The sequence below is a fragment of the Dromiciops gliroides genome, chromosome 1 (assembly GCF_019393635.1).
Source record: "Dromiciops gliroides isolate mDroGli1 chromosome 1, mDroGli1.pri, whole genome shotgun sequence".
NCBI lineage: Eukaryota > Metazoa > Chordata > Mammalia > Microbiotheria > Microbiotheriidae > Dromiciops > Dromiciops gliroides.
In genome coordinates this window covers 490035592-490047809 of record NC_057861.1, presented here as the reverse complement: position 1 = coordinate 490047809, position 12218 = coordinate 490035592, and the positions used below count along the sequence as shown (strand labels likewise).

The 12218-nt window shown below is 37.5% G+C and overlaps 1 protein-coding gene across 5 annotated transcripts in view; it reads left to right on the top strand.

Moving 5' to 3' along the window:
- EPN2 (epsin 2) overlaps positions 1-12218 on the top strand; it is a 100608-nt gene that overhangs the window by 61391 nt on the left and 26999 nt on the right. For all 5 annotated transcript variants that reach the window (XM_043975235.1, XM_043975238.1, XM_043975237.1 and 2 more), the window contains 3 exons: positions 5414-5526; positions 6641-6733; positions 7086-7242. In XM_043975235.1, coding sequence (XP_043831170.1) covers positions 5414-5526; positions 6641-6733; positions 7086-7242 — 363 coding nt within the window. The remainder of the gene's footprint in view (positions 1-5413; positions 5527-6640; positions 6734-7085; positions 7243-12218) is intronic.

Here is a 12218-nt window from a genome sequence, read left to right as displayed (position 1 = left end):
TACACAAAAGAATGCTGAAAAGTGGGGGAGGAAGCCACTAAAGGGGTACCCTATAAGGGGGCATGATGTTTTATGGACTCCAAACCAAGTAGAGTCACTGATGTGAAATAGAGAATTATCTGAAAAGTTCTTTGACCTCTATAAAGGAAGGCTTTGGGAGAAATTTGTTGCTCCACCCTCCCGCCCTCCCTCCAATCAAGCAACTGAAGGGGTTGAGAAGGTGTTGAATATGAAAAGCTAAGTTACTGTGAATGGTGCTAAGATTTCAGGTGATGTTCGCTAGAGTCCAAACCAAGCAAAACCACAGATGGAAAATGGAAAACACACCAAATGACACCAAAATTGTAAATCCTTGTTAGAAGCAAAACCTTATTCTAGGTAGATCATAGGTCTGATTCAGGAAGGCATCTCTGAGGCTGTTGTTAGGAGGTCAGCTAGGAAATAGTTGATGTGGGGGCATGATGAAGAAGTCCAAAAGCAATGGTAGCTAGTGGTAGACAATTTAAAATATAAATCTCCTGTTAAAAAAAAAAAGTATAGTCTCTGTAGTGAGGGAAATACCTGGAACAGTTTACAGTAAGTCTCTCAGTGGAAGCAGCAGTGGTGAACAGAGGCAGCATCAGAAACATCAGGGTCATAGCAGTAATGACACACTCCAACACAGTTACCAGTCTCTCTCAAGGGTCAGGGTCATATGCAGTAGGTAGCTAAGAGAGGTCATAAGTCTCTTACCCGCAGCCTCTTCTTTAGATCTGTTTTTACTAAGACTTACCCCTTCACTGACACCTCAATGGTAGCTGGTTCACCAGCCAAGACCTCCCTTTCCCTGGGAGTCCTATCAGGGAGATGATGCCAAATTGTTGCCATTTTTGATGCCTCTACTGAGGAGGTTGGATGAAGACTACTCTTCATCTTTATCCAAGGACTTAGGTCTACCACAAAATCAACTAAGGGACGGACTTCCTTTCTTCCAGGTGAGTTAATGTTCCTATGGTTACTCAAAGACAGACATACCTCCCAACAATTCCACCCCCTGCTTCCCCAAGTTTTTTCTAGGAAGGAATTTTCTGAGCCCCATCCCAGGGGGAAGTAGACTTGCCAATTAAGGGGAAGCTGAACCATTTCCCCAAGTAATACAGAAACCTCTGACAGAGCAAAAACTTCAAGGCCCAGAAGTATGGAGGAGGTCAACCAAGTCTGTCTAAAGTAGGCCATTCTTCTCAGGTAACTCTTCCTGTAAGCTATATCTTTTTTTTTTTTTAGCGGTTAAGTGACTTGCCCAGGGTCACACAGCTAGTACGTGTCAAGTGTCTGAGGCTGGATTTGAACTCAGGTATTCCTGAATCCAGGGCCGGTGCTTTATCCACTGTGCCACCTAGCCGCCTCCCCCCCCTCAAGCTATATCTAAGAAAAGAAACCCCTTGAGTGAAGGGTTCTTCACCTTCCTAGGTTAGTACTGATTTGTCAAAACATATAGCATCTTTGAGGTGGGACAACCAACTGAGAAATAAAAAATAACCAGTGAGCTAAAGCTGTTGGGTTAGCTTGGGAAATTTTATGGAGTGTCTTGACTTAAAGCTTGAAGAAGATATGTAATTTGGATTTGCATAGTTAAGATTAAGTGACTTACACATGGTCACACACAGTCCTGACAGAAGCAGGATTCAAACCTAGGTTTCTCCTAATTTGGTTTCCAGCATTGCTTTTAAGACAGGAAAAGAGAGAATAAGCAGAGAGATGGAGGGAAACTGTGGTTTATCAAAAGATTGTGAAAGGATAGTAAGAACAGTCTGATTTTAATTTAAAAGTACATGTTTGGGGACCATGGAGAAGAAAAGAATTTATGCATTAGGTGCCTTAAATAGGGTAGTGACAAGATTCAATCTTTATCTCCAACAGTAATGTGCCAAATGGACTAGAGTAGAGGGAGGAGGTAGACTGGTGGCAGATAACTTAGTAACCTGGTAACCTGGGTTGAATTTAAGTGAGACCACACATAGATGTAGTTTACACTTCATATGGATTATTTCATGAGACATTTCATATGATTTAGTGATTGTAGATAGTGGAGAATAAAGAAGCTTAATTTCAATTTTGGGAAGAAACCCAAAGAATGGTGATAACTGAGAAAAATGGGAGAGTTGGCTTAGTTTATGAGGAAAGTGAATGATTTTAATGATATTGAGTATGAGATGATGGTAGATATCCAAATTAGAGAAGTTCTATAACTTGTAAATAGAGGTTGAGGAGCAAATCCTGGAAATTAGGATTTGAGAGTTGTTGACAGTAGAGGTCATGGTTAAAGTCACAAAGCATATGAATTCTCTGATGGATTGGGTATAGATATAATTAATGAATGCAAAAGCATTTATCAAGTGCTTACAGTGTTTATAAAGTATTGTGCCAAGTGCTGGGGTTACAGTTGGAAAAACAAGATTGTCCCTGCTCTCGAGGAGTTCATATTCTAATAGAAATAATACATATAGTAGGATTTAGCTGTGGGGCAGATGGAAAGGCCCAGTGGTCCTTATGCTGCAGTGGCAAGGTAAATGGTAATGCACCTTTTAAAGTGTCATTTCTGTTGATAAAACCATGATGTTGATACATTTACTAGTTAAAGACTTTAATAGGAATAATAATAGCTGCGGTTGTTGAGGAGGGAGCAGCTGCAGCACCTGCAGGGTGGCAGTTGTACAGTTCTGTCTTGATAGGAGTTGCTGACTTGCAGGGCCAAGCTGTTGGTGGCCTGGGGGTACTGCTATTTCCTGGGATTTGGGGACATAGGATCTTGAGTCCAAGGGGATGTGTAGTAGTAGTAGTAGTAGTAGTAGTAGTAGTAGTAGTAGTAGTAGTAGTAGTAGTAGTAGTAGTAGTAGTAGAGTAGTTGTTGTTTGTTGTTGTTTGTAGTTGTAGTAGTTTGGCTGGCTGGCTGGCTGGCTGGCTTGGAAACATTCCACCTCCTGTTTCTCTCATTGCCTTGTTGCTTCAACTACCTCAGGGCTAGAGGAAAGAGCAGCAGAAAAGAGAGGACTACATCTTTCAAGATGCCCACGTTTCAGAGGCAAAAGAAATATTTTTTATAGTTTATTTAAAATTTACTGCATGAAGAGAAAATTATATTCCCTGTATTACCTATCAGATAGTATTTATAGCAAAACTTCCATTAATTAACAAAACAGCCAGAATTATTTTGACACTTTATTAAAAAATGTTAATCTCAGGATATAAGCTCAAATCAAGAATTTAGTGTTGAATAGTAACAATAAAAAATCTTATGGGTGATGTCTTGAGGTTGGTACAAATTTAACTCACTTTCCTATATAGTAGAAATATGTAGACTACAGTTGTATCTTAAGTCCTGGTCAATGATGTTAATATTATTAATAGCATTTTTGTAGAGGTTTTAAAGTTTTTCAAAGCACCTTACATGTATTATTTGTTTTGATTCTCACAACAATCCTGTGAAGCATTAAGTACCACACAAAGAGGATTGCTTCAGTTATCCAAGAAATTACAGCGGAGACCTCTAAATACATACATACATACATACATACATACATGCACACATATTTAGAATTAGCAGTGTTGCATTTTTTAAAATGTTTAATAAATTGTGGTAGTGTCATTGCAGTTGGCTTTATTTTCCATAATACTTAAAATACTCTGCATTCTCGAATTAGGTGTGTTCTTGCAAATCATGTGAATATATTTACAGTGTTCTTGTTTCTTGAATACCATTTGTATGTTTAAGCAAAATCCATCAACCCTTTGTAATCTGGCTTCCAATCTCATCACTCAATTGAAATTCTCTGCTTTATATTACTTATAATCATAATTGCTGAATCCTGGTGGTCTTTTCTCAATCATCCTTGATTTTTCTGATGCATTTGACACTATTAACTACTCTCTTTCTGGGTAGTCCCTTTCTTCTGAGGTTTTGTGATACTACCTGTCTCCTAGTTATCATCCTAGCTGACTGGCCTCTCCTTATCTCTTTTGCTGGCTTCTCAGTATTATTCCTCTTAACTCTGGGTGCATTCCAAGGTTCTTCCTATACCCTTTTCTCTTCTCTCTATATTTTTATTTTGGTAACTTCATCAGCTCCTGTGGATTTAATTTTCTCTGTGCAGGTTACTGACAGATCCATATATCCAACCCTAGTCCACTAAACTGCAGTCCAATATCATTAGCTACCTATTTAACATTTCAAACTATGTGCTTTGTATACATCTCAAGTGCAATATATATAAAACAACTCATCCCACTTTTGAACTTTTTGTCAAGAGTATCTTAACATTTTCCTCAACTCTTCCCTTACACCACATAGCCAAATTTATTGTGTTGATCTCAACAACACTTATAGTATTTAATGCCTTCTCACTCACTATTCACAAAACCACTACCTTAGTTGGGACCCTCATCACTTCTAAGACCCTGAACTATTGTAGTTGCCTTCTAATTGTCTCTCTTCTTGCTACTCTATCATCCACAGAGCTGCCAGAGTGATTTTCTTTAAGTGCAGGTTTGACTCCCCTATTCAATTAACTCCAGTGACTCCATATCACTTCTAGGAAAAATATAAACTCCTCTGTTTGGCTTATAAAGAAAGCTCTTTACAACCTGACCCCAACCTACTTTTTCAGCTTCTTTATACATTTTTCCCCTTCCTTCTTTTTTCACTCTAACCACAATGGCTTTCTTGCTGCTTCTTAAAATATTTCATGTTTCATCTTTGTGCCTTTTCATGATCCTACTTGCCTGGAATATACTCTCCCTATGTTTCATAGAATAATGCCTTGTTTCCTAAGAGAATCTCAAATAAAGCTTCCCCTTCTACCAGAAATATTTTGCTGACTAACATTTCCCCACCCACCCACTGCCCCTTCTATTCAAATCACCTTCCATTTATTTAGTATCTGTTCTTTATTTATATGTACATATCATCTCACCATATAAGAATGTAAGCTCACTGAGGGCAGAAACTGTTCAGATTTTGTCTTTGTATCCCCAGGGCCTAAAATAGTTCCCAACACATAGTAGGTGCCTTTCATTAATGCTTGTTGATTGCTTGGTTATTTTGTTCAAGCCTTTCAGGGAATATATTTTATTCCAGTTAATGCACTTAATCTTTTTGAAGTTGTGCAGTTCCCCTCCAACTCCATTTTGCTGTTAATTATTATGAAAATTAATGATCTTTAAAAATAATTACTCCTTTCATTCTGTAAGTATTTTACATACATCTATATTAATCTGTTTTCTGTATTTACCTTTTAAATTTCATTATGACTTTCTTTATAAATGTACCTATATTTTAAAGATTTGGCAAATCTCTTGAAATGGTGACAAATAGTAGATTGCATAAATTGTCTTGTGGTCTTCTGCACATGGTAACTGTGTCTTGTTGCTTCAACAGCTACCTCCCCTCGTGTTTCTTCAGAGCTGGAGCAGGCCCGACCTCAGACAAGTGGAGAAGAGGAACTTCAATTACAGCTTGCATTAGCAATGAGCAGAGAAGTTGCAGAGCAGGTCAGTTATCTGGGTAGCTTTTTTATTTATGCAGCAGCCCTGTCAGAAGCATCTTAAAGCTTTTATTAAGTGCTTTTTGAGCACATTACAGTGTTCTAGGCAGTGTGAGATTACAAAGGAAGGAGATGACGCAACTTCTGTCTTGAAGGAGTTTTAGAATTTTGTTTGTTTTGAGCTGGTTTCTATTTGCCATGAGTTCATATCTCCCTCAGCCCCACTATAGGGGAATTGTCTGGAGGGGAGATGGCTTTTGGGTGAGAATTGTGAGTAAGCCCTAAGAGAGAAAGGCAAAAAAGCAGTCAAAACTATATTTCAGAAACATTTTTTACAAAAACTAACTTCTAAAAAGAAAATCACTTCCTCCCCCAAAATAAATTAATTGGTTATTAAGTAATTTAAATTGCTCCTGTTAGAAGGGTAGATTTTCAAGGGAATTAGAGGGTAGCCCTCTTAAATGAGGCATTCTTTATTCAGTTAGATTTATTACAAATATTAGGCATATCTCCCCAAGCCTGCATTTTAAGATGGAGTTATAACATTAATACTGTCTCTGACCACCACATTCTAAATGAGTGCTATCGAATGCATTGGTCATTGGCTAGGCAACAGAGAATGTTCATGGCATCACATCAGCACTTATTAGTTCTCTTGTAAGAGAGATTCTTTCCTTATTTAGTTGATCCTTAGCCAGAAAGCTTGTCAACTATATCTGAGAGTAAGCTCTGTCAAATCGGACATAGGGCCTATGTGAGGAAGTTAGGTGGGGTAGGGATGAAGAGCAAGGGTACAAAAGGTATGGCAAGAGGATGCAGAAAACAAACTTAATCTATTTAGTTTTCTATAGAGCTGTCCCTGAACTAGTGGAATAAAAAGTCATTGATGATACCACAATGAACATCCAAGCTTCTTTTTAAACCATTATAATTCTGTGGAACAAAAAACCATGGTCCTTTCCCACCTCTTTGCAAAAGAAATGTCACTCTTTTTCTGATTCCTATTTTAAAACAATACACAAATAGAACCTCATATAAATAACTAGTGGTTTTTTTTAAACGTAAATGTTATTACTTATTCTTGTAATAAAATCAGTTGCAAATGCCATTATCCATTTCAGGAAGAACGTCTCAGACGTGGAGATGATCTAAGGTTACAAATGGCCCTGGAAGAAAGTCGTAGAGACACTGTTAAAATTCCAAGAAAGAAAGAGGTAAAAATAACAATAACAATACAAGAATAATAATAATGTTTGCAAAATCATTTGCACACACTCTCATTTGGTCCTGATATTTAGCTAGCTTATATAATTTTCTAAAGTACCCTGAATTTAGTATAGTGCATTGGGTTTTAGTAGAATTTCATCTTAAGTATTATGATATTGCCTTCATACAACAAGTATTTGTCTACTGTAAGCAAGAGTCAACTACTTTAATGGAGTTTGAAGCTAGCAAAAGCTCTACCAATGGGGGGTTTTTGGTTTTGGGGGGGGGGGTTATTTTTTTGCTTGTTTTTTTTGGGGGGGGAGTGTTTGGTCTAAGAGCATTGCTTCCCCTCCCTCACAGCATAATACTCTGTTGGATTTGATGGATGCCCTACCCAACTCAGCTGCTGCCCCTCAGAAAGAAGAACCATGGGGAACATCAACTGTAACCAACCAAACTGACCCCTGGGGAGGAACTGCAACCACATCGACTGCTTCTGACCCATGGCAATCGTTTGGTAAGAATTTAAACCATATTTGGTCATCGTACGCTAAATAGGGCTTGGTTGTTTATAAAATTTCCTTTTAGCTCTTATTTCTTAATTGGCTTGATCCGTTCATGATTTCTTAGCTAGTTTAGTGGTTCATGATTAATATTTTGTAAATGATCTAATCAGTTACTGTGAAATAAAGAAAAACTAGTAATGTTAACTATAATTTTCAACACTTATGTTTTGAATATTGTTCTTTTAGTTATTTATATACCATAGATGGAAGGAAATAATGGCTTGGTCTATAATTCTTTTCCATAGTTTCCCTCCTGTCTCATCTGTCTGTGACATTTAAAATCTAATGTGTTTCCTTACCTGCTCCCCAGTGTAGGGGGAAACTAGCTAGGATTTACTTATAAATTCAGCAACAGTTTAGGCTTTTAAGCATTTATTAAAGTATATTAGAAATTAGGAGAGAGAGAGAGAGAGAGAGAAAGAAAAGCTCCTTCCCCTAGCTGCTCACACTTCCAAAGAGACTGAATCCCAGTCAGTTTGATGGAAGCTCTCTGTGGAACAGGAAGTGGGGCTGTCCCCACATACAGCTCCAAGCTAATTGGCTGGTCGCATTCAGGTCCATTGATTGACATGACTAAAGGAGATCCATGAACTTCTGGGACGCCAGTTCGATATTAGAAACCTCAGAAAGGTCATCTCATGTTTTTTTTTTTTTTTTTTTTAGTGAGGCAATTGGGGTTGACTTGCCCAGGGTCACACAGCTTGTAAGTGTTATGTATCTGGAGCTGGATTTGAACTCAGGTACTCCTGACTCCAGGGCCGGTGCTCTATCCACTGCGCCACCTAGCTGCCCCCCTTTTTTTTTTGTTTTTTTTGGGGGGGCAATGAGGGTTAAGTGACTTGCCCAGAGCCACACAGCTAGTAAGTGTGTCAAGTGTCTGAGGTCGGATTTGAACTCAGGTCCTCCTGAATCCAGTGTCAGTGCTCTATCCACTACGCCACCTAGCTGCCCCCATCTCATGCTTTCTTGGAAGAGGGCTGGGGCCCCTGGTTCTCATGTGTCTCAGATGTTTCAACCAGCAATTTAGATAAAGAAATTATTATAGTACTGGGCATCTGAATCATTGATAATAGTTTGCTAAAAATCATGTAGTTAACATTACTGCTAATGAATGGGGCATATTAGCTCTAATTATTCCTTACTGTTAAAAGCAATAGTCAATCAGTTTAATTGATTTTAAAAGTAATGTTTTAGGCCTATTTTGGAAACAGTATTACAGTTGGCTATGGCTATTTAACATCACATCTAGTGTGCTTGAACCTCATGAAGGTAAATGTTTGTTTTCTGGTATTTTCTTTATGAGCTGTATAGTTCTTAGCAACACCCTTTTATCCATTTTGTCTTTGATGATCATTATCATCATAAGACTCTTGCTTCTCAGATGCTTCTCATTCACTATAGAAATTATGTTACCTGATTTTCCTGTTTCAGATAAGACCAGTCAATAAAATTCCTTTCTTACTAGGTTCTCCCACTTTAGGATGCCTTATACTTAACCCCAAGAGAATAGAGCACACAGTGTAGTTGAACTCTCATTCTTCCTCATGACAGATGTTCTCTTGGACTTTGAGCTAACCCCAGGCTTGTTATTTTTCACACAATCTTCATATTTAAATAGAAAACTTACAAGAATAATTACTGATAATTTATAAACAGTATGATATGATTTGTTGTACTATATTTTGTTAGGTACAGATGGCTATAATATAAAGTTATTAACTGTGTTTTTGACCTACCCTTAAATAAAAGTAGTATCTTTTCTTGACAAGTGGCCTCCCAGTCTTAATGCTATTATTCAGTTTTAAACATGAAAAGTGTTTTTTTAGTTGCCAGAGTACATCAAGATCTATTTTGAATAAAATTTTCAAAAAGGTTATTAAATAGTTTGTAAGCACCGAAGCAAAAAGAAGTGGGGATCACTGTGCATCAGCATGGGAACACTAAAAACAAGACATGATAACCTAACCTCATTTCCTCTTTTGATAGTTACCGAACTAGACAAGTTAGTAAGCATTATTTAGAAGAATCTTATAGACAGAATGAGAGAAGACATTTATATTGTACCTGCCTGTGTGCCAGGCACTGTGCTAATAATAAGCGCTTTTGATAAGTATTATTTCTCTTCAGAATAACCCTGCAAAGTAGGTGCTACTATTATCCTCATTTTACAGTTGAGAAGATGGAGGCAAACAGATTAAGTGATTTTCTTTGGGTCAGAGCTAGTAAGTGTGCAAAGCCAAATTTGAACTCAAGTCTTCCTGACCTTAGGCCCAGTGATCTATCTACTGAGCCCCATCAGCTGTTTCTGGATAAATTAGATTTTAATTTCAACATCTCATGATATCCTTGTGGATGCAATGGAGACATCTATGAAGACAGATCATTTAGCTGATTCACTAGCCTTAATGATTATTGTCAACTTGTAGGTGAAGTCAGCAGGCATTTATGAAATATTTCCTATGTACTAGACACTGGGCTAAGTGCTGGGAATACAAAGGAAAAAAACAGTCCCTCCTCTCAAGAGCTCAAATTCTTAAGGAGGAAGACAACATGCACACAACTGTACAAGCAAGATATATACAATGTAATTTAGAAATAATCTCAGAGGGAAGGCACTAAACTTCAGGAGGACCAGAAAAGGCTTCTTGTAGAAGGTGGTACTTAATGAAATTTGAACAAAGCCAGGAGGTGGTGAAGAAGAGGGAGGAGAGTTCCAGGCAGGAGGGCAGCCAGTGAAAATGCCCAGAACTGGGAGATAGATGTCTTGTGTGAAGAATCACAAGAAGTCTAGTGTCACTTAATTGAAAAGTATTGGGGAGGGAGGCGGGGAGAAGAGAGTAGGATGTAAGAAGACTGGAGAAATGGGAAGGGGCGACGTTATCAAGGGCTTTAAAAGCCAAACACAAGGTTTTGTATTTCATCTTGGAGATAATACAAAGTAGCACAGGATTTTGTCCTTGAGCCTAGACTGTTGAACATTTTTATTACCAACTTGGATAAAGGTCTAGAGAGCCACATGTCACATTTGAAGATAACATAAACCTGGCAGGCATAGCTGATGCTGGGTACATATAGCTGGGTAAAATTCAGGATATCTTGTCAGACTGGGACTAGAGACTCAAACTAACAATAAATGTTTACAGGGATCAATATAAAGTAATAAAACAATAATATAAAAGAAAAACAGTAGCACAAGTATAAATTGAAAGAACCCTCATTTGATAGTTTATGTAAAAAAAGACCTGAGGGGCTTAGTTGACTAGAAGAAGTTCATTATGAATCAGCAGTATGCTATGACTGCTGATAAAATTCATGCAACTTGGTGTAAGAGCATTGCACAACTAGTTGCAATACTTGAGTTCTAGTCCCAGCAACATCTCTTACTAGCCATGTGGGAAGTTACTCAATGTCTCCAAACCTCAACTTCCTCATGTATACAATAGAAATGAAAATGTCATAAGAATGAACTTGTTAACAGAACTATGGTTAGCTCCCTCCCAATCAGTAGAAATGTTCCAGTAGAAATTGGATGCCCCTTGTCAAATATACTGAGCAGAGAAATCCTATATAAAGCATGAATTAAATTATTGCTTTTGAGGAACAAAATTCCATGATTTCATTTGTAGTTTTCAGGAGACACCAGTGATCTAGGAGTGTGTGCCTAAGAGAAATTTTTTTTTTAATTTCAATTTAATATTTAGTTTGACAAAAATTTATTTTCTCCTTCCTACCATGTACCCCACTCCCCAGGAAAGAAAAAGAAAACTTTTTAAAAATCCAAAACCTTTGTAGTAAAAATGTATAGTTAAGCAAAAACAAATTTCTCCATTAGCCACGTCCAAGAAAAAATGTCTCATTCTTTATCTTGAGTCCATCACTTTTCTGTCAGGAGATGGTAATATTCTTCACTATTAATCCTTCAGAAGTGGTTGGTCATTGTTTTTGTCACTTCTTAAGTCTTTCAAAGTTGTTTGTTTTTACCGTGTTGCTGTTGTTATAGAAATTGTTCTTCTAGTTCTGCTTACTTAACTCCACTTCAGTTCATACATAATCCTAGGTGTCTCTGAAACCATCCCTAACATAATTTCTTACAGGACAATAGTATTCCATTACATTAATATAACTTGATTTTTTCAGCCATTTCCTAATTGATGGGAACTCTTTTAGCTTCTAGTTTCTTGCCACAGTTCCAAGAATTTTCCAGAATGGTTAAGAATAGCATTAAAGAAATAAGAGAAGAGATAAAAGAAATGACAGAAATTAGAGTTTTCAAGAAAGAAATCAGTGTAACAAGAAGGTGGATAATTTGAAACAAGAACAGATATTATCCAAAACAGTAGATTCCTTGGGGAAAAAAAAGTTGACAAAATAGAAATACAAAAATACAGAGACAGAAAATTAATTGAACAAAATTAGTTTCATTCCTCAGGGTTGGCCTGTGGCAATATGGCTATGGGCTGTGTGAAGAAAGCGCCAGGAAGAGGGTGGTTTTTAGAGAGTCCACATGGTTTAGGGGTTAGAGTTTTGGATCTTGAAACATGAGAGCTGGGTTTAAATCCCCTCTCTGATACTAACTAATGATGTCATCATGGACAATGCAGCAGTTTTCTCAGAGCCTTGTTTTTTTTCATCATTATACAACAGGGATAATAATACTTGTCTTACCTACCTCACATAGCTGTTTAAAAGCACTTTGCAAATCTTAAAGCATTATATAATTATTGAGTTGTTATTATTAGTGGAATGCCATATATCTATTGTAATGACCCCAGTTGGTTCCCTATTTCCCTAAATGAAGAAGTCTGGGACACTGGGACGGCTTCAGGCACTTAGCACTTACTGACTGTGTGACCCTGGCCAAGTCACTTAACCCCAATTGCCTCACCAAAAAAAAAAAAAAAGAAGTCTGGGAGAAGCTCAAAAAACC